At 29.8% G+C, this 24459-nt stretch overlaps 1 protein-coding gene across 1 annotated transcript in view; it reads right to left on the bottom strand.

Annotated features, from left to right (window-relative positions):
* Positions 1 to 5938: 5938 nt before the first annotated feature.
* Positions 5939 to 24459, bottom strand: part of LOC129981468 (uncharacterized) — a 33849-nt gene continuing 15328 nt past the window's right edge. Inside the window, exon 2 of the mRNA XM_056092315.1 lies at positions 5939 to 7017. Coding sequence (XP_055948290.1) covers positions 5939 to 7017 — 1079 coding nt within the window. The remainder of the gene's footprint in view (positions 7018 to 24459) is intronic.

The following is a 24459-nucleotide window of genomic DNA, read 5'->3' as shown; positions in this document are numbered from 1 at the left end:
TATATTTCATAATTTGAAATTATAAACTTAATTTATTCAATATATACTAATTTGAGTTTCATGTTCTTCCCTATGAGCAAACTGAAAACATCAAAGTCTCAATATTAATAAAAATAATTACATAAGAAAAAAATGTAATAATTTGATTGGTAAGCTTTAAAATATTAACTGATCTAAGAGTAATAATTATTTTTAAAAAGAATTATATTCACAAGATTCAACATTCAATAATATTTAAATAATAAGTAAAAAAGAACACATGTAATTTTTCAAAAACACTGCCATAGTCATTTGTCAAAATGTTACCTTTGGATAAAAAAGGAAGGGATATGGGGAAGGAAAGAATAAAGCGGCACCAAACGAATTAAAAAGCGATGTTAATTAATTATGCAAAAACAATAATTCCATTGAAAATACTAATTAAAATTTTAATATAAGAAATAAAATTATATAACTATGAAAATTTGGATTTAATCATTCAAAATAATATCTTTTTTTAAAAAAATCATAAGTTTTTAATAATTGATCGGCTAGCGTAGTATTTACTATACGATGGTTCCATCAACGTTATCGGCAGACATCACGACATGCGCAGAACGGTTGAAAATTGAACAGAAACGGTTTGTTTGGTAGATGACACGTCACCGTGAATTGACCCCATTGCTACGCATTTCATTTACTGTGGTTTTGTTCAAGGTTTTTTTTAATCTTATTTTTTACACCACAGCAGTAATGCAATAAAATTTTCTTCACATATCTTATCTTCAGTCTCGACAAAGCTTTTTAAATTCATCCATAATTTAAAATTACGCAGCCAGATTAAAGCGTAAATCGCAACCTGACATTTTGTCTAGTAAAGCAAACTATTGCAAAAAATATATAAGATGATTCCAATTCATAGTATCGACTTGGTGGGTAGGTGGAGAACAAGTATGCGAATAATATTCACATTGGTAAACCAGCTTGCAGTCCATTTCTTTAGTCATAAATTCAGGGCTTGAAAACTAAACCTTGATAGAAATGTGATAATCCAAAAATTGCAATTCGGAACAAATTCCCACACACACACACAAAAAAAAAAGAGAATAAAAGCAAAAACTTGTGGAGTAGGAATGCATTCGAATTTAACTCCCCCCCCCCCCCCGAGTTCGAGAGTTTCTGTGCAGTAGAGTTGCGGCTTTGATACTATGCTTCATTGAGAGATTCCTTGACGGCCTTTCGTTGTCCAGCAAGAAAGAAAGAAGGGGAGGGAGATGAACATATTCCACACCTCAGGTAGCGAAGTCGATGAGGAAGCGAAGCGAATGAACTGATAACTACAGTAATAGGTGCGGATTTATGCCACAGTTATTTTACCATTTGATAGATTAGTTGGAAAGCAGTTACATGAAAATACTGTGCATGTAAAACTTCAATGATATACAGAAAGTATAAGAAACAAGACGAAAAATAAGAAGTTGAAAACAAAATAATTTGTGAGGCTTTTTGATGAACTAAATGCACACAAAATGGTGATGAGTCAATGTAATTTGCAATCGTTGCATTAGTCTGTAAATGTATTTTCTAGGAGGATGTCGGGAGTTTGGAAAACGACATTTGCATTAATATGCAGCCCAGCAAACTTTACAATTACATGTAACATAAATTATCAACATTTCAAACTTCTCCTCGTTACTGAAATGCGTTATTCCTGAGGAAAGTTTATTACTATACATAATTGCGAGCAAAGAATTTTATCGTTTCATGCAACTTGCACTACTTTTGTGCAAGCTTCTTTTATTGTTACTTCTTTGAGATAGTTTAGATACATAATTTCTTAATTTTCTCATCCAATCTTTAAGCTCTTAAAATTGCGGACCTTGGGTAACCGCAACAGCACAACGCCCTCAGGAAGAATTCACTGGAAATCAGCACTCCAAAGGCAGAAATTACATTACTGCTCCTCGTGTATTTTCTTTTATAGTTCCCGTGACCTTCATCAAGAGTTTAGAATGATTTCGTATCTTAGCTTCTAATAAAAATATCGCCGAGATCCTGTATATTCAAGTATCTTCATTTTTGTTCCCAAAGTCGTAAAATCCATTCCCAAGTTGCCAAATTTGTCTCTACGGTTGGGGATCTTGAACCAATATCTGTTAAATCTGTCTGTAAAACTCTACTATGTGACTAACTGCCCAGAGATGCAATAGCGTTGATTCGTGGCTGTATCATTTCTTGCTTATGAAAAAGAAGTTCTCAGAAGAATCATGAATACGGACGGAAATAAGTATTTTATGAAAGTCATTTAATCTGATTTTTTAAATTTAAAAACTCCATACGTTGCCTTCTGTATATATTCTAGATGACTTTTAAAGGAAAAAATTATTTTAGATGAAACTCCATTACATTTTTTAAAAATTACGAATGCATTTACAATAAACAACACAGATTTGTTTTCAAACGTTAAATCCAGTAGTTAAGAGTTAGTCCAGTAGTTATCCACATCATTCCAGTAGTTATCTATATCAGTTATTATTTATATATAATTTTGAATCAAATTGGATATTAAAAGATTCTTTTAAATTAATCGCAAGGGAATACATTCTTTTTACTTAGGGCTTAACAATGTAAATGGTGCGTAAATAAAATTTTGATAAAACATTGGACATGAAATAAAATTTCATCACAATAATAAAAGGTAATATCGCAAAAAAATTGCAATAATATTTTCAAAGAAGACAACGAAGTTGATGCCTCTGAAAAATTAATTTTTTAAGTTTTAAGATAGCGCAAAATCATTTTTATGCCGTAATGATTTAAAAGTTATTAAGTCCAAAAATAATTTAGTTCTTTATTATTGAAAACTCTAACTAAAATGAAAAAACTTTTACATTCACATTTTCACCCTTTAAAGTATATATGTGCTAAACTTTATTGATTCAATGGAAATTTGCATTTGTGGATGTCAAACTGCATATACAAAATTACCTTTATTATTAGCAGAGAAAACCAATATACACTCATGTAAAATACTTTGAAGCAAAGAGAATAAAGAAAATTTTTGGGTTAAAAACAAAAATTCTCTCTATTCAAATTATCATTCTTATTTACTGTGTGATTTTGATTTATGTATAAAAATAATTCACAATGTATAAATAAAAGAACTAATATTTAAAGGGAAAAGAACTATAAGAAACTTAATGAAGATACAATCTTAAGAATTATATTTCTCTGAGCATTGCCTCTAAATTAGAGGTTTCGTCAAAATGCCTTCTCAAATTATTATTTTCATTAGATATATGATTTTTATTTATCTTCGTAAAAAGTTTGAAATGTTGCTTAAATAGAAAAGAAATACAAGCAGTTTAATGTAGACCTGTTCTTATGTTTTGCGTTTCCGAGTTTATTGCCTTTAAGCGGTAGATATTTACGCAGTTAATACTTTCAGTGTGAAATATCAGCTATTTTCTACTAACAATAATAAAAAAATTAATAACATATGGGTGTCCATTGATGGTCTACAAGACAGTTTGTTTTACCTACAGATTTACTCTAGAGAATGAGACTGTGAAATTAGGTATGATTTTTAAAAATAGTTATCTAATTTAAAAAATAAGCGACAGACACTTGTGTGCATTTCTGAGATAATTTCAAAAATATGATTATCCCAAATTAATTTTTATATCACTTTGAAATTCAAAAAATTGTCTTTTGAATTATATCCATTTAATAGTCGTACAAATATTTTCTGAATTTTAATGATTTTTAAAAATTATTTCTTATATAATTTTCAACATCAAATGTCATTGTTTCAAAGAAATTTAAAGGAAAATTGTCATTGTCTCGTCAAATATTTAATCACTCGATTTTCTTCCCTTGTTGAAAAATAAAGAAGAAATATTTTAATTATATGTGTAATTCTCTTCAAATAATTACTCATTTCTTTCTGGTGAACACCATTTTATTTTCGGACACATTTTTTGTGCCACTTCATGTAGACTGTTACAGATTAGGACACCTCTCACAGTTGGATGCCTCGTCTCTCTCACAGAATCGTTCTTACACACACTACGTTCTCATACAAAAAAGAATTAACAGGAACTTTGTATTCGACAGATACGCCATCTATCGGCGTGAAGCTGTAACATACTCCCCACCTTGAAACCCCAAGGTTTCAAGAGATTACAATGTTCAATGACATAAACAATATTACAACTTTTACACAAAGCTAGTAAAAAATACACAATATACATAATAATCAACATCTTTAAGAAATAACAATCAAAACTTACAAATTTCAACATTAAATATTACAAATTAATTATGTTCCATAGGCAATACACAAATTTTAGAAATGGCTCTTTTACAAGTACTAGACTGTGTTTTAATCTTAACAACACGAATTTTCTTATCATCACCATAATAAATTTTAATTATCCTACCCATAGCCCATTTATAACAAGGCAAATTATCTTCAATTAATAACACTAAATCTCCTAATTTTACATTATTTTTGTCAAACATCCATTTAGATCTCTGTTGTAACTGACTTAAATAATTACGATGCCAAAATTTCCACATATATTGTACAAGTCTAGTTACCTTTTGCCATTTCTTGAGATGACTTTCTTTTAAATTTGTCAAATCAGGCTCATTCAAAGAGGTTAAAGACCTATTTATTAAGAAATGTTCTATTATAATTAGAGTTAATCTGTGGCCTTTTGGCAAAATTATTTGATGCTTTTTATTAAAATTAAAATTACTATTACTCAACCGTCCTCCGACTCTTAACAATCCTTTAGAATCCAAGAAAGGATTCAAAGTTTTTAATTTACTACCAGGAGGCACACAGTGGTGTTTTTGGAGACTACTGACGTCTTTGGCAAACTCTTGGATTTGGACATTTTTAATTAAAAATCTGCATAGTTTAATTCCTCAGCATTCAGTGGACCTGTTATCTTCATTGCTTCTTTTAGGTTCTTGACAAACCTGAAAACATAACTTAAAATACGAACAATTTTACTATAATTATTACTTATATCTAATATACACTGTAAAAAACAAGGATTATTACAAATGGAAAGATTAATCATAGGATCATTATTCAGTTCAGAGTTCTTACCAGTTCTTTTCACCTCAAGAAGATATTCATCATCTGAGACACCAGGATCGTCATTGAAGTTTGGCCAGCTACTAGATGAAAGAAAAGACGGTCCATTCCACCAAATGTCCAACTGTTGGATCTTTGAAGGGAAAACTCTCCGTGATATCAAGTCCGCAGGATTCTCAGCAGTATTTACATAATGCCATTGGAAGTTCTTCTCTTGAATCCTAGTGACTCGATTAGCAACAAAAGTTTTCAACGATGTAGGTGGAGTTTTGATCCAAGCAAGCACCACAGTGGAGTCCGAGTACAAATGTACTCCATCAATGTCTAGTTGCAAGGATGACAGAACCTTAACGGTAAGCTTGGAAAGCAGATCCGCTGCACACAGCTCCAAACGTGGGATACTAATTTCTTTGATGGGAGCCACTCGAGATTTGCTGCATAAGAGTGACACCTTTATCTCACCAGACCTTGACAAAGACCTGGTGTAGACAGCACAACCATATGCATTTTTCGAAGCATCTCCGAAGCCTATCAGGTCTACTTTCAGAACTTTAGAACATAACACATGACGATCTATGTTTACATTTTTCAATTGACTCAATTCAGAACTAAATTTTTCCCACTCTCTATTTAAGTGTAAGGGAACTTCATCGTCCCAATCAATTCTCAAAATCCACAACTTCTGCAAGAACATTTTCGCTGTGATTATCAAAGGTCCTAAGAGGCCCAAAGGATCAAACAATCTGGATATGTTCGATAGCATTGTTCTTTTTGTTGCAGGTCTCACAATTTTTTGAACACTAAAACTAAATGTATCCTTTTCAGGATTCAATTGTAATCCCAAAGTTTTTAAAGTTGCTGAGTTGGGGTTATCGAAATTGTATTCTCGGTCCGATGTGGGACATTTTGTAACAAAACAGGATTATTTGAGCTCCATTTGTGAAGCTCCATACCAGCTGATTTTAACAATTGTATTAACTGGTTTTGTAGTTCAATGGCAGAAGATAAATCCTCGGTACCACTGAGTATATCGTCGACGTAAAAATCTTTGCCAGCAGCAGCGGCTAAAGGATAGTTGTTCTGTTCATCACAGCATATTTGTTTTAGTACTCTGGTCGCCAAGTAAGGAGCGCATTTGGTTCCGTAGGTAACAGTGAGCAACTTAAATACACGTAATTTCTCTTCCTCTAAATCCTTCCATAAAATACATTGTAAATCACACTGATCTGGATGTATCCAAATTTGACGATACATCTCTTTTATATCGGCGGTGAAAACTATAGAATGTTTTCGAAACCTCAACAAAATAGCAAACAAATCATCTTGGACAACAGATCCTGAATACAAATTATCATTAAGCGATTGTCCAGATGACGTTGCCTCTGATGCGTTAAAAACAACGCGTAATTTTGTAGCACTACTTTCTGGCCTAAAAACGCCATGATGAGGCATAATATACCTTGGAGTTTCGCAAGTTGCCTGCATATGCCCCAAATTCTCATACTCAGTTAAAAATTCGCTGTATAGTTGCCTATACTCTGGTTCTCTCTTCAAACGTTGCCAAAGTGATTTAAATCTTTTAGTAGCAATGCTTTTTGACTCGCCTAAACATGGGGGGTCTATTTTAAACGGCATTTTAACAATATAGCTTCCATCGTCATTTCTGAAATGTGTTTTCATGAAATGATCTTCACATATTAAACTCTCATCATTTCGTAATTTATCCCCCTCAACATCTTCAATTTCCCAAAATTTCCTTAAATTTGCATCCAAATCTTCTATTACCAACCCACAATGAACAGCAGTTTCATTTTCTATTGGAACACTTCCAGTAGCAACAAACCCAAACACAGTATTTTGAAAAACAATGTCTGTTCCGGGAAATCTAATTTGACCCGATCTTAAAAGTTCATAGAATATTTGGGCACCTAATAAAATATCCACCTCTCCAGGTTCATTGAAACTCAGTATCCGCTAAATTGAAACTATCTAATTCTAGCGTATCAATGTCAAATTGTTTGGAGGGGATACAATCTGTTATATGCGGTACTACCAATAGCTCAATTCCCTTTTCAAAGCTTCTGCTTACGTTCGAAATTTTCGTTTTTACGATCCAGTTAATAACAGAAGAAGATTGATTTAGTCCAGAAACCAAAATGTTTTGTCTTTCTTTTTTCAAATTAAGTTTATCTGCTAACCGTTTTGAAATGAAATGACTCATACTACCGACATCCAGTAACGCACGTGCACTCATAAACATTCCTACATTATTTTGAATCATCACATTTCCAGTACTTAATAAAACCATTTTGTTTAGATTTATGTTGGTAGCAGTGAATGAATGCGTACTGTTCGCAGGTGACTCATTCGTCAGTTGTGAAGAATTATGACTAGGATTTTCAATTCGCGAAACGAATACATTTGACCTTGGATTTAATCCCGCGTTAGCATTTTGCGAGCGAGTTTCAGTTTCGCTTTGAATATTTCCCAAGTGCAAAAGAGTGTTATGTCGTTTTTTGCAAATGGAGCAACTGGATTTTGAATAACAGTTAGCAATTTTATGGTGATTTAAACAATTAAAACATAATTGCTTATTTTTAACGACTTCTATTCTCTCATTAACAAGCATATTTTTGAACACAGGACATACATTCAGGGAATGATTTTCATTAGATTTACAAATTACACATTTCGGAGTTTTAACTTCCGATACAAATGCTTTTTGTGGACTGTATTCTTTACGATAGTTTTGAGAATGGTTTACAATTTGCGGTCGTGAAAACACATTACTATCATTTTTGAATTTTGACGATACATTAAGGTGACCATTTTTTTTTAACCTGAAACCAGGACAACATGAATTTTGACCAGTCACGCTCAAATTTTATAAATTTTTATCAAAAATTCACCCAACGGCCAACCTGTATAACTAAGTAAATTAAAAAAACTTTTAGATATCAAAAAATGTAGCGTTTATTTAAACACAAGAAATGTGAAAACTAAAATATGATTTTACAATATAAAAATAAAACATAATAAACATAAAATAACATGATAAGCCATACCTAATATAATAACATAATAAAACATAAGGAGTTATTTAATTTTGTTTGTTTTTTATATTTTTCTGAGGAATGAATTGCTTTTAACAAATTTTTGTTTTCCTGTATATTTTCATAGAATTCCATACAGGTTGCATTTAAATTATTTTTGACAATCAACAAGGATTGCGACACCTGACGATATCACATGGAATTATCAGGGTTGCCAGTTCTAATTTTATTATTTTTATTTTATTACTTCTTTTGTTTTAATGTTTTCCAATCTAAAACCAGTACTTTTCGTGTACTGGTTTTGTTTAATGACTAACCAGGACTTATGCCCTGAAAACCAGTACTGTACTGGTAAAATCAGTACGAATGGTCACCTTATGATACATAAATATCGCAATGCCTGGCCAAATCTGATGGCACATACCAAGATTCTTCTTGTTTCACGCCAATATGAATTTGTAGTTCACGATCTAATGAATCAAATATTTTTTCGGAAACCATGAGTTCACAAACTCCCTTAAAATCATTTACCTTTCTTAATTGACAATAATAATCAAAAGCTGCACTAAGTCGCGATGCAAACTGGATATAGCTTTCGTTTGGACGTTTTTTCGCTTTACGGAAATTATTTAAAACTTCTTGTGGATTGGACTGAAATTCTTTTAACACTAATTCTTTTAATTTGTCATACATACACAATTCATCTTCATTTAAATATATCATTAAATTGGTAACTTTTTCGCCTAAAATATTTAATAGGATCTCTGATTTGAATTGTTCTGGGACATTTTTGGTTTTGAAAGCTCTTTCAAGCGATTGGAAAAATAAATTATACGACTCTGCTCGTGTAGGAACTGGCATAGTTAAAGTTTTGACACTTTTTATCAAACTTTCTAAGCTAAAATTAGAATCAGAATCGCTATTTGTTACATTAACCTTTTGTGTTACATCTTTTTGTAAATTCGCAAGCTCAAGTTGTTTTTCTAATTGCGCGAGTTTAAGTTTTTCCAATTCTACTTTCTGTGCTTCATTTTTCTCGTATTTTTCTAATTGCGCGAGTTTAAGTTTTTCCAATTCTACTTTCTGTGTTTCATTTTTCTCGTATTTTTCTAATTGCGCGAGTTTAAGTTTTTCCAATTCTACTTTCTGTGCTTCATTTTTCTCGTAGAGTTTAAGATTTTCCAATTCTAGTTTCTGTGCTTCATTTTTCTCGTAATCTTTTTTCCTATCAATTATTGACTCAACTACAGTTTTTACGAATTCATGATTATCTTTATAGATCTCGCTCTTTTCATTTAAATCTTTAATAGTAACTACTTTGGCACCCGAAGGAATATTAATTTCTAGTTCCTCGGCAACTTCAATTAATTCACTCTTTTTAAATTTTGAAAGCATTTTGAAAAGAGAACTCTGAATATATGCAACTCATAAAAACGAAACTAATACATAAATTTGGAAAACAAAAGTATACTCACAGTTACCCTGAAACCAAAACGGACATAATAATCCAATCATCGGATAGTCCAATCATAGGAATTTACATTTTATATCCATTGGATATCACTCTAAACGATTCAGAAATCACTGAGAACAATATCAAGTAAGCACATGCGGCAAAACAGAAACACTTGCCGACTTCTCAAAACTCTCGATGGTTCAATACTGCGTAGTCGAAGGACCACTTAATGTAATTCTCTTCAAATAATTACTCATTTCTTTCTGGTGAACACCATTTTATTTTCGGACACATTTTTTGTGCCACTTCATGTAGACTGTTACAGATTAGGACACCTCTCACAGTTGGATGCCTCGTCTCTCTCACAGAATCGTTCTTACACACACTACGTTCTCATACAAAAAAGAATTAACAGGAACTCTGTACTCGACAAATACGCCATCTATTGGCGTGAAGCTGTAACAATATGCTCTGTTTACATGAGGATTCAGAAAATAAAAAGAAGAAGAAAAAAAAAAAAAAAAAAGAACTATGGTTTATTTGAACTACATTAAAATTTTTAATGGTGCCATAATATCATTAGATTCTACTATAATAGAAAGCTCACATATGTAATCTATATCTATACTTATAAATAAAGCTCAATGTGTGTGTGTGTGTGTGTGTTGGCGCTCTACAGGCCAGGTCATTTGACATACAGCTACCAAATTTGGTACATGTATACCTTAGAGGTCGGGAATGTGCACCTGGGGTCCCTTTTTTTGAATTTTTAATTAGAATTTTAATTATTAATTAAAAACTAACTTTTCCGCCAAAAAAATCTTCCATTTTCCCCACCGCCAACTTTTTTGCCAAAAAAATCTTCCATTTTCCCCACCGCCAAATGAGTAAGGCTTCAATTTTTTTTCTCCCAACAGTAATGAGGCTAGGGTTAACATTTTTAGGTCGATTATTTCAAGCGATTCTGTTTATTTTCTTAATGTTTTATGCATTTAAAATTAAACATTGTTAATTAATCCATGTTTCAGATTCATTCTGAAGTACTTTTGAATTAAAATAACACAGAATAAAAGAAATTAAAAATGTCTAATCTGCATAGCGTTACCCCAACTGGCGTAGAAAAATTCACGCATTTGCGTTATCGTAACTGGCGAAGAAAATTCACGCATGCGCATTGTGTTCTGATTGTTGCCATGACAACCATTATCAACGAATGATTTAAATTATTTTTAGGTTAGTTGCATGCTTTTGTAAGTAAATTGTATTTATGTTAGTTATATATTTTTTATTTATGCTTATAGTTTTAAGTACATCGTTTTTTAAGTAGTTTTTATTAACCTGTTTTCAATGATTTAAATTATTTTTAGGTTAGATGCATGCTTTTGTAATTAAATTGTATTTATGTTAGTTATATACTTTTTCGTATATGCTTATAGTTTTAAGTACATCGTTCTTTAAGTAGTTTTTTTAAACCTGTTTCCGACCGATTATTTTAAACGATTCATTTTATTTTCTTAGTGTTTGATGCATTTAAAATTAAACATTGTTAATGAATCGATCTGTTCATGATGAATCTGAGAAAATTTTGTTGACAAATTCTTGAGATATTACATAAATTAAGAAAGATATTCTTTAGTGCCCATAAAGTTTAAACTCTCAGTGACTCTGTTATCAGTAATCATATTATTAAAAAAATGCTTTGTTTCAATAAAACATATTATTATATTAATTGTAGATTAATCATTTACACTTTAATTTAAGGCATAAATTCTACGGTAGGTAACAGAAAATTAGAGAGATACATATTACGTTATGACTGAAGGCCTTTATAATATTATGAGTGAATTATATGACTCTCAAAATTTGAAGTTTTAAAATGTTTTGATGAAGAATCTATTAAAGTTGGAATTGCGTAAAATATTTAATGGTACGACCGGAGTTTAACCCCCTGCTTGGCAAAATTTTAAAAAATCGCCAATAACGGTCTTGCGAAATGTTCAAAAGCAAAGGAGCAGATGTTCAATTGTAGTGCATAATAAAGATTGCCAACTTTGGCGCGTTATAGCAAATTGGCGAAGAAGGGGGTTAAACTCCTGTTCAACCTATTTAATTATTAAAATTTAAACTAGCATTAAGATTGGCGAACCGGCTGGTCGCCAAAGGCGGCTAGTAAATATAATAAATGAAAAACTATCAAGATAATCCAACCCAAGAAGAAATAAATACAAAAAAATTATCGATTTGATTTTTATTATATTTTGACAGTAAAAATCGTTTTTTAAACGACTGAATATCGTAATGTGGAAAAATAAAAATAATCGTTTGCTTATGATTTTATTTTGGAATGCAATTTAATGCTGGTAGATAGCCAATTTCTTAATCATAAAAATGTTTTATTTTATTAAGAATATTTTATTTTTTACGTAGCATCGTGTTCCATTTTCGTTGTACTGATAATATTAAAAAAAAGATAGGTATGTTTTTTTAATTTGTGCTTTTGATAATTTTTTATGCTGGATTTCATTTCGCTTACATTATAATAACTATTTTTTAATGACAATTCTGCTCATTTGGATATTTGACTAAATGCTAAATTCATTCGTCTTTTCTCCATTCAGGTATGAATGGTTTTAAAACCTTTGAAAAATTTTGCAAAGATATATCTAACCATGAGAAAAGATGGCATTTTAAGCATTTCTGGGAAGGCAAAGATAATTTTTGTTTCGCTTGTGCTGTGTTGAATTTAGAAAATGAAGAAGTACTGATTGTTCAGAAGCGTGCAATTCTGTCGGTATTATGCGACGTCTTACGAGTTAATCCACAAATAATTCTTCATTTCTTGCTTACTGATGATCAAATAACTTTTCACACAGCTATGGTACTCTTAAGTAAGTTAAATATTATTTATTACTTTACGAATTTAAGTACATCAATTATTTAGTTAAGAATAATGTTGAGTTTGAAAAAGTTTTGGGCCTAAGTGAAGATTAGTGTGCACCAGCCGATTGTCGCCAATATTGCAACCCATCGGATCCCTCTTATAGCAACCGTACTGCTGTTTTGTTTACTACTTTTTGCAATGGTTGAATTGTACTTAAACTACAATTAAATTATGAAAAATGTTAAATTAAAAATATTAAAAAAATATCGATTAAAGATTTTACGTTTGTTCTTTATTATAATTAAAATTTATTAAATAAAGAAATTTAAGCTTATAATTAAAAGTTATTTTCTTCTTTCTTTTTTTAATGTGAATACGAACAGAAAATATTTATTCTTTTGCAATTTTTAATTGTCAGTATTCGCTTTAAAAAAAATCGTCTGCATTCTCACTTTCAAAGACAGCTGCAAATGGAATTCTTCGCAATTCTCGTAATTCTTTTGGTGTTATAACGGTTGGTTCCCTTCATAATTTGTTATGTCGGGATTATTTCGAACCTGTAGAATGGATGAAGGGCGAGTTAAATATGCATACATATATATTTTACGAGTTAATGAAATTAGGAAAGGATGCTTGTTTGAAATTTTGTATTGAGAATGGTTTGATATCGAACCGGCAGAATGGATGGAGGGTGAGTGGAATATATTTTTTTACAAGTTGATGAAGGTGGGGAAAGTATGTTTGTTTGAAATTTTGTATGGAGAATGTTCCGATTGCTTATTTCTCCGTTTTTTCTTTTCTCTTGGTTATGTACTGTTTCTGTTTTCCACACAGTCTTTATGTTCAATGTGCTAGCGAAGCTACTAGGTTCCCGCTCCCACTGCTAGCGAAGCCGTAGGATGTTTTTTTAAGTTAAAAAATCCTGCCCGGTGCCTTCTACAGATGCCGAAGGCATCTGTAGAAGGCACCGGGCAGGATTCCCCCCGAAATCCGTTCGTACAACATCCTCCGAAGGCATCTGTAGAAGGCACCAGGCAGTATGAAAAAAAGAATACTTATCAGTAAAAAGTTCTAATTAGATGACGGGAAATAGTAACCGTAACTGTTCCGCTGAAGTATTTGTTTATTTTGTCCGCCATCTTTATTGGCGACTTGGCATTGTTGGCGCAGCTGGGTGCACACTAAAATTCACTTTTACCAATTTTTGTATTCAACAAAATAACACGTTTGTATTTTGATAGAAATTGCAATAGTGACTATTAGTCTTTGTATTTAAATTTAAATATTGTTATGAGCATATTTCGCTGCATTTAATATTATATATTATAAATTAAGGCTTTAAAAAGGAATAAATAAAACCATACATCATTTTTAAATTTTCAATGCTTTATACCATTATCCTTTTAAATCAACAATGGACTTTGACTCAAAATTAAGGATTTTTGCAAGAAAACATACAAAGAAAATCAACTAAAAGCATATCTTGATTAGTCTGATTTTAAAGCTATTTAGCTATTTCATTCTCACCATTTTCAAGTTAATTTCATTTAGGCTTTACACTGTAAGCTTTATTGGCTTAATTTTAAAATTAGATCCTAGATTTCATTACTTCGTCAATATTTACTTTACTTTTATATTCTACTTATTATTTAATAAATGTCTTTTTTTTTCTTTCTTTTTTTTACATTTAGCAATAGTCGGCAACTAAGTTAATATTCCATTTTTTTTCTGATATCCTCTCCATTTCCTTTATGTATTCATGTATTTTTTTTTATATAACTTCTCTCAAACTTTATTCTTTCTAGTTTTCTTGATGTCAAAAATAACAAATAACACTTTCTTTGATCTTGTTTCGGATATACAAGGGAACTGTTCACAAAGCTACATGAAATATTCTCATTCTATTGGCAATAATTTACCAAATTAGCTTATAAGGTTTAATTTCATATGAAATGGTGAAAGGCCTTTTTTGGAGTAAGCTTTTATCTTTCCGGCAATTTTTTTTTTATTGTTGTTCCCAAGTTCTGCCATTTTGCCAATTCTTTCTTCGTATAATGTTCCTCTCTATCATGACTGTTCTCTACGTAATGAATTAATAGGCCTATCACTCTGTTGAAACAGCAACACAAAAGTAATACTCTCAAATCACTACAACTGCCCGTTTGTGCCCCGAACGAAGCTTTATTAAATCTCATTGCAAGATCTCCACAACAATCTTTTGGATGAATTAGATACCCGAGAGGTAAAAAAACATGTTAATTTTCAATATACAATAGTTCTGATTTTAGATTTCTTTTTTGATAAATTAATAAAGTCTCCGTTCATCAGATTTGTATTACGTATAGAAAGTTGCCATGACACTTGGAACAATTCTACAATGGGCAAGTTTATACTGTTCTGAAAAAAAACAATAAAAGCTCTTTATTTTGCCGAAAATAATTTTAAAAATGAAGCATTAGGAGCGAAGATGTATTTTCTGTCAATCTAGAACGAAAGATTTTTAATTCTCTGACTATATAATTTAACTCGTATAAAGTTTTAAAAAATTCATCGCTATGGAGGTCATTTGCATCATCGTTTTCTCAACAAATGTATGATTTCTAAATCACCAAAATTGTTGTTCAATATATCTTAAAGGGACGGAGCCAGTAAATCATGTAAATCAGGGCAGGGTGTTCAGAAAATATCTCCTTTTTATTCTTTAACCTCCTTTTTACTTTATGAAATTAGATGGCACTTTCCATTTCAGAAATATATTATCTTACTGATTCAATTAAAAGTCTATTGACTACTTGAGGTTTTTAAAAGTTATGTAGTTTTTGCGTCGAATTATAGAGTTATTGAATAATTTTATCTTAGTTTACATGTTTTAAAAAATGATAATCCAATGCCTGTATTATCCAAAGGCACAATGATTAAAACGTTAGATTAAACCTTTTCATATTATATGGGTAAAATTATTAATAAGAATTTAAGACTCCACTTCAAATTAGTAGTATATTAAACCGAAAAGATTTTTTTTATTTTCAAACCAGGTTTTAATTGAGACAGAATATATTTCGTATGATCACATCAAAATAAGTAAAATATCTTTTTTCGGCAAAATCTAAAATTTTTCATTTCTTCCTTAGGTTTTTTTTATTTATTTATTTTTTTATTGAATAGTTGTCACTAATTCAATTCGGTCATCCTCTAGAAGTCATTTCTTTCAACCGCAACATAAATAACCACTATTAAGCCACGCCACATCCCCATTCCTAGAGTGTAAGTCGCTCTTTCTTTCCTGATCATTTAGGGGTGAATGCGAGTAGAAAAAAATAGACTGAAATGGTCATTTTTCTAACATTTATGAGCATAAAATGGAAAAAGATATATTTAAAGTTAAGTTATATAAAATTTGAAAAGTTAGAATGATTTTTACAAAATTCCAACTCTAAAAGTTTTAGTAGTAAAATTGTTGCCAAATTTTCCTGTAATGTAATCTTTTTTCTTTTGATGAGCAACCACTAAGTTATTGAAAAAGAACGGAAGTTCAGCTTTCAATTGGGAACTTATATCCAAGATATTAAGAGCAGACTAGAGGAGGGAAATCCACGCACAAAGGACCAATCGTTTCCTCAGTTCATATGGCGGAAAAATTCGAAATATTTTATTAAATCGATTATTCAGTTTAAAGCCTAAAAGTATTGTTCCGTCTATTTCATTTATTTATATATTTAGTTTTTGTAAAATTAGTTAAAAAATTTCAGATACATAAAAATATATAAAGTATTGTTTTTTAATTTATTCTAGAAAGTTTAAAAGGATATGTGCTGAATACTATTTACAAAAGAAATTGTGCTGAATATCATTTAAATTTTTCTGAAGAAAAAGTAAATTTAATTTTTTGTCACATTTCAAGTCCAAACAGTAGAAATTTTGTCATTCTTAACCCTCAGAACTTAGAAACAAAAACTACTTTTGTGTGAAAGTTCAAAGTCGATCTTTTCCTTTTGCGCAAGTTTTTGTTTCAAGACTATCATCATTACAACTTCACAGTGTTTACAAAGACATCTGTTAATATTAGCTATAATTTGAGTATAAACAAGGCAATTACTAGTACAATAGTTTCTTCTTCTTCTTCTTTTTTTTTTTTTTTTTTTTTTTTGCTAAATATCAGAAAAAATATTTTTTTTCTCATCATGCATTGCAAACATTTAATTCTAAAGAAGAACAATGTTATTTTCTATACAGAATAATAATCTCAAATATTTAGAATAAACATTTTTCGCACATAAACCTTCATCTGAGTCCGTCAAAAATTGAAAGGGGAAAATTATCAAAAACAAAATGGGGAAAAAATAAAAAACTATATTAATGTTTAAAAATAAGAGAGAATGTTCAACGCTAATAGATCAAAACTAAATTTCTATGAAAGACAAATAGATCTAGGCTTTATTTAATACTAGCCGCCTTTGGCGACCAGCCGGTTCGCCAATCTTAATGTTCGTTAAAATTTTAATAATTAAATATTTTATGCAATTTCTACTTTAATAGCTTCTTCATAAAAATATTTTAAAACTTCAAATTTTGATTATCATATAATTCATTCATAATATTATAAAGGCCTTCAGTCATAACGTAATATGTATCTCTCTCATTTTCTGTTAGCACCCGTAGAATTTATGCTTTAAATTAAAGTGGAAAGAATTTATCTTCAATTAATATAATAATATTTTTTACTGAAACAAAGCATTTTTTTATAATCTGATTACTGAAAATAGAGTCACTCAGCGTTTAAACTTTATGGGCACTAAAGAATATCTTTTTAAATTTATGTAATATCTCAAGAGTTGGTCAACAAAATTTTCTTAGATTCATTATGAGCAGATCGATTCATTAACAATGTTTAAATTTCAATGCATCATACACTAAGAAAATAAAACGAATCGTTTAAAATAAACGGTTGAAAACAGGTTTTAAAAAAACTACATAAAAAACGATGTACTTAAAACTATAAGCCTATACAAAAAATATATAACTAACATAAATACAATTTACTTACAAAAGCATGCAACTAACCCAAAAATAATTTAAATCATCCATTGATAACGTTGTCATGGCAACAATCAGAACAGAATGCGCATGCGTGAATTTTCTTCGCCGGTTACGTAACGCAAATACGTGATTTTTTTCTACGCCAGTTGGGGTAACGCTATGCGGATTAGAAATTTTTAATTTCCTTTATTCTGTTTTATTTTAATTCAAAAGTACTTCAGAATGAATATGAAAGATTGATTCATTAACAATGTTTAATTTTAAATGCATCAAACATTAAGAAAATAAACAGAACCGATTGAAATAATCCGCCGAAAAATTTTAACCCTAGCCTCATTACTGTTGGGAGAAAAAAAAACTGAAGCCTTTCTCGTTTGGCGCTGGGGATAATGGAAGATTTTTTTGGCGGAAAAGTTGGCGGTGGGGAAAATGGAAGATTTTTTTTGGCGGGAAAATTAGTTTTTAATTAATAATTAAAATTCTAATTAAAAATTCGGAAAAAGAAACCCCAGGTGCACATTCCTAACCTCCAAGGTATACATGTACCAAATTTGGTAGCTGTATGTCAAACGGTCTGGCCTGTAGAGCGCCAACACACACACACACACACACATACACACACACACACACACACACACACACACACACACACACACACACACACACACACACACACACACACACACATTGAGCTTTATTATAAGTATAGATTGGTTAGAACATTATTAAAAGTAAAATCTCTATAGTAAAAATTTACGTCCATAAAATACTAAAATGAATTTAAAACCTGTTAAAAAGGCTTTCAAAATTTCTCTTAGCTTCTCATTAAGAATACTAGAAATAAAAAAAAAAACGAGACTATATAGCAAAATTTGACTCAAAATTAGTCGAATATGAAATGCTACGTTATATTTCGTTAAAATTCAAAAGAGAAATGTAAAATATCAATATTTTTCATCCAATGTTTTCATTTCATCCATTTTCAGCAATGCATAAAAAAAGGCATTTGAATGCACTAATATTTAGCATGATCTGTGTCTATAGGTAATAGAATACTTTAAAAGATACAAGATGTAAGCTACTCGTAAACTTGCAAGAATAAAACAAATTGAACTACCGAATTTTCAAATATTTTCTTTTAGATTGCTTCCAAAAAAGCTTATCGTTTAAATGTAATACTTAAACTGTGAGTGAATGCTCATAAGCATATTTTAAAAAAATATTTTTAGGTAAATAACCTTTATTGTGACTCACTTACGTAACATAAACAAGGGGATATATAGAAATATTAGAAATTATGATTGTAACAGAAGCTCAAGAAACAATGCTTGTCTTGCAGAATTCTGTTATGCACGTGCAGCAAAACACTTAAATGCCTTATGAAATGTATTTGAATTTGTGCCAAAAAAATCACTTTTCTTAGAAAGTTGGCTTCTTGCTCAGTTAAGACACAGTTGATGAAAAGCCAAAATTTTCTGTATAAAAATGCTAAATCAAGGATATTTTGTCTTCACTGTTTTATATATTAAATGAAATATTGTTAATGCGTATATATCAGTATTTTCTACGTAACTATATTCTTCGTTTTAATAATTGTTGCATTAACTCATATATTTCTCAATCGAACAAATTCCTTACATTTATGATATAATCATTTAATAGAGTTTTTGACAAAAAAACGCTATTAAATGAGTATATCATAACTGTAAGGCATTTCTTTGATTGAGAAATATATATAAGTTAATGTAATTTTAATTATGTAAACTGTAAACATCCGACAAAGTTAAATTTTCTGTCTTATATTGCTGAATCCATTATATATACAAATTTTAGAGATTCCTTTCACATTAAATTATAGAGAATTAGATACTGGCAATTATAGATAAAACTTGTTATGATCTTTTTATGAGTAAAAAATTTATATTAAAAAAATATTTAGATTCTAGTATTTTGGAGATGAAAGTTTTAGCTCTTAACGGTATTGCAAATCTGTTTATTTTGAAAGTGGTGCAAGTCTATCTTAAATTGAAATTATATTTGACCGAATTTATTACGGCAAAATTTAGCTCCGGTTGCTCTATGGTGAAGGCAATGTGACCGTTTGACATTATGTCTGAAATCTAAGGTGTTTCTATTTATCTATTTTTGATTATGAAAATCGGTGGTTGTACAGTATTTTATAAAAAAAAAAGTATGCCTTAATTTTGTGTTTCGATAATAATATGTTTACTTCCAACACCGGTTGTTCACTCCAGTGACAACGAAATAAATATCATTGATCACAAATTTTTATTGTCAGGACATTCATTTCTACAGAACGATCGTGATTTTGGAGTGGGACTATCCAGTAACTATTCAATCCAGAAACCAGTTCCTTGCTGCATATTCCCCAGGATTACTATAAAGTAATACAAAATTGTCGAAAACATAATAAATTTTTGGTACATGAAATGAAACATGGAAATTTATTTTCAACGCAGCCTCTGGAAAAAGCAGTTTTAAAAAGAAAGAAAAATACCGATGGAGAAACCGTGAATTGATTAACTATATGAGCCGTTTATTTTGAGAATGGGGCAAGTCCATTTTTTGTTATTGCGAGATATTTAAAGGTTTGCGTTTCATTAAATTTAAAAATATTGGTAAGTATTAATAGATATATTTTTTTGTATTTTGTGGAACCAGATAATGCAAGTTTATAATCCAAAGTGTTTACAGTGCTGATTAAAAAAATAAGAGTTCCATTATAACTAAATGAACTTGCCTCACTTTCAAAATTAAAGAATTATTGCAATCATTCATTTAATTGGGAAATAATATTTCAGTTGCATCAGCCATTTTTTAAGAATAAAAATAAAATACTATTCAAATTTTTTTAAATATTTATTCATTTGATAAAAAGGGAAACAAAACCAAGAATATTCTAGTAGAACATATAACATAACAACAAACAATTCAGTTTTATTAAGAATTTCAATGAAATAATATATTTCAGTTTATACGTAGATATAATAAATTTGAATTTTATTCAAGATTTAACATTTAAAAAAATTCATGATGAACGGGAGGTATATATAGTAACAAATCCATCATATCCTTGTATTTTTCAGATGTAATAAATCTCATTTTTTTCTTACATAAAAGATAATTTTATATTTCTGAAATTACTTGGAATTATTTACCTTCCTCGCTGCGTTGACAAATCAATAATTTTAAATTCAAAATCTCGTTCTATCGAAGTTTTGTTGAACATTTTGCATGGTGCATCCCTTGTAAATCTGATCCAGCATATAGTTAATCAATTCACGGTTTCTCCATCGGTATTTTTCTTTCTTTTTAAAACCGATTTTTCCAGAGGTTGGGTTGAAAATAAACTTCCATGTTTAATTTCATGTATTGAAAATTTATTATGTTTTCGACAATTTATTATTACTTTATAGTAATCCTGGGGAAAATGCAAGGAACTGGTTTCTGGATTGAATAGTTACTGGATAGTTCCACTTCCAAATCACGATTGTTCGGTAGAAATGAATGTCCTGACAATAAAAATTTGTGATCAATGATATTTATTTCGTTGTCACTGGACTGAATAATCGGTGATGGAAGTAAACATTATTATTGACACATAAAATTAAGATATACGTTTTATTATTTATAAAATACTGTACAACCACCGATTTTCAATATCAAAAATAGATCAATTGAAACACCCTAGATTTCCTAGATGATGTCAAACGGCCACATTTCTTTCACCATAGAGCAACCGGAGCTAAATTTTGCCGTAATATATTCGGTCAAATATAATTTCAATCTAAGATGGACTTGCACCACTTTCAAAATAAACAGATTTGCAATACTGTTAAGAGCTAAAACTTTCATCTCCAAAATACTAGAATCTAAATATTTTTTTACTATAAATTTTTTACTCATAAAAAGATTATAACAAGTTTTGTCTATAACTGCCATTATCTCCATTTTTTTCAAAAATGGACTTGTCTTACTTTCAAAATAAACGGATCATATATGCAGTCTGAATTTTATACCTGCTATTTTATGACTCATGTTTAGTAAAAAATTCGTAACACTCCAACATTTGAATTAAAAAAAAATTCAGTCTTTTGAGAACAAATTTCACCGAGTTATGAAACATTGGATATCACTATTTTAGTCACAAAAGCAAACATCAAAAACAGTCAAAAGTTTCGGTATTTTAGGTCAGTCAGCTTTGGGGAACTCCAGACACTGATTGGCGTATCTTCTTTGCGACTATCAGTGGAAGTTCTAATATCATGAGTGTTTATAAAATAGAAATATTTAAAATTTAATAACCAACTCAGTTTTAGTTGCAAAAGAATGGATTTTTTTTATATTTAAAGTGTTAATGTTTCAAGAATATTTTTCTAAATATGAATCACAGCTCTGAGTGTTTATATTTAAATTTCGTATTTCATCAGAATATTTATAGACTCAAACTGCATAAAATATCTTTACTTCATTAGTTCCTATTAGAAGTATATGCCTAATACAAAAGATTTAAAAATTATCTTTGTTACCCATTAGAGTGGATGTCTAGTAGATACAAGCAGTGTTTGTTCTAAATGCTACACATTACCTTAAGTACAACAGATTTATTGAATTATCAATGTAAAAGTTCCCAATAAACCTTTTCTTGTGTTTGTTTTTCTTGAAAATATCTTGGTTCAAGTTTATTTCATTTCATGTAACATGTTGAAAATTGCACTTTCCCAGGTTTAATTCGCAGTAAGAGTTAACTTAATCCTTGAATTTTAGCTGTTGTCAACATGGCAAGACGTTTTAAAAAGCTAATTTTTCTTATGCACACAAAACGTACTGATGTAAGTTAAATTTTATTTTTATTTTGTACAAGTCGCCTTAGCCGACCAGCTCGTTCAATGGGAGTATTGATTTTACTCCATCCTAGAAAAGTCATTTTTTATTCACGATTCCGCCAAACTGTGTGGCATTAAAAGCGTGTTATTTTAATTATCTCAGTTCTATTTATCGTATGTATGAACCTTTTTAATGGAGATAATTCCATAACATCATAGCGCTATTAAAAACATAAATAGGTAGCAAATATAAATTTCGCGATATTGTAACCACTTTTATTAATCGCTTGAACTGCACAACGGAGTTATTCTTCTTTAAATTTCGATAATGGAAAAAAAAATCACGTGATTAAATAATTGATGAAACAAAAGCAATGAAAATTATTTGTTTCAGGGTAACTATGCAATCTATTGTTAGAAATTAGGCAAAATATATGTTTTTTAAAAAATTTCTAAAATTTAACAAAATTTTGCACAGTTAGTAAAATAAAAAAAAAGACAATATTTTAAATTTTAAAAACGTTGTAAAATTTATTTTTGAACGAAAATTTTTTCAGAAGTTATCGCAGAAATCCTCGAAATTCGGTTTAATTTTTAATTAATAAAAATTCTAAAAGATTTCAAAAAATCGCTCTGAGGTGTACATTCCTACCCTCCTATGACAAATTTAGTAGCTAGCGCCGTACAGACTGTTTGACTTGTAGAGCGCCAACACACAGACACGCATACATCATTTTTGTTATTAGTATTGTTTTTTTTTTTTTTTTTTTTTTTGATCAGCTGGTTTGCCAGAATATTTTATGTAATTATATCTTAATGCTTCTTCAACAAAATATTTTTTACTTCGAATTTCGATAGATATGTTATTTATATTTGGAAACTTACGTCTTTCTGTTCTTTATAATGTGCACTGCCCTTATTTTTTTACTTGTATTTCTTTAAAATTCATAAAAAATAGATACATTTTTAAAATGCATGTAGAACTAAAAATGTAAAACAATATAAAATTTGGTATTTTTCTTCATATTTATAGTATTTTAAATATGAATTTAAATATTTCACAGATTCTTCAGAAATTTAAATAAATATTTTGTTTGATTTCATGAAATCTGCTTTGCCAATAATTTGTGTTTAGAACAAGATAAAAATTCAGATTGAAAAAAAAAATTTGCAATAGTGACTTTTATCAATAGAGAATCTAGCAGCAGAATTCTTGGGGGTGGGGGGTAGTACTGTTTATGATATATTCAATATTCCTCCAGAATTATTCTGATTCTTGTTGAAAATAATTTTAAAATATATTTTCAATATTTATTAAATGTCGAAAAATATTTATATCATAAGAAAACTGATATATGTATATATATATATATATATATATATATATATATATATATATATATATATATATATATATATATATATATATATATATACTTGTATATAAACTGACATATATATATACAGTGGCTCAAACAATTGAAAGTACACCTTACTTTTATTTGATAAATTTGACTTTCAATCTAAATAATTCATTACCGAAAAGTGTAAAAATGTTTTTATTTTTACACATAACAGATGGTTTAATTCAAAGTAAAAATAAAGAAAATCAACGAAATATTTCTAAATTCAAAAATTTCAGAAGCATTTTAAACATATGCAGATTTTTGAAAGGAAAGTCAGTTGTCATAGATAGCCTTATGAACCATATGATTTAGTTGAATATACTTCGCAGCAATCTAAAGGGAGGTACAAAAAATTTGGGTTTAGATGGAAATTTCGTTTTTCAGTAGGACAATGACCCCAAACACACTGCAGGTAACGTCAAAATGTGGTATCTTTTTCATTGTAAACAGCAGTTATACACACACCACTGCTGTCCCCCGACATCACTGTCATTGAAAATCTATGGACCAACTCGAAACAGCAGTCCAAAAACACAAAATTAGAAACAAAACTCATTTGCATTAAGTGTTACAAGAAGAATGGGGTAAAATATCTTTAGATACCACCAAAAATGGGTCGAATCGGCACCACGACCCTTATAAAAGCCAAAAGACATGCAACTAAATATTCACACTTTCTCTATATGCTAG

Source organism: Argiope bruennichi, chromosome 8, assembly GCF_947563725.1.
Source record: "Argiope bruennichi chromosome 8, qqArgBrue1.1, whole genome shotgun sequence".
Lineage (NCBI taxonomy): Eukaryota > Metazoa > Arthropoda > Arachnida > Araneae > Araneidae > Argiope > Argiope bruennichi.
This window is presented reverse-complemented; position numbering and strand designations above follow the sequence as displayed.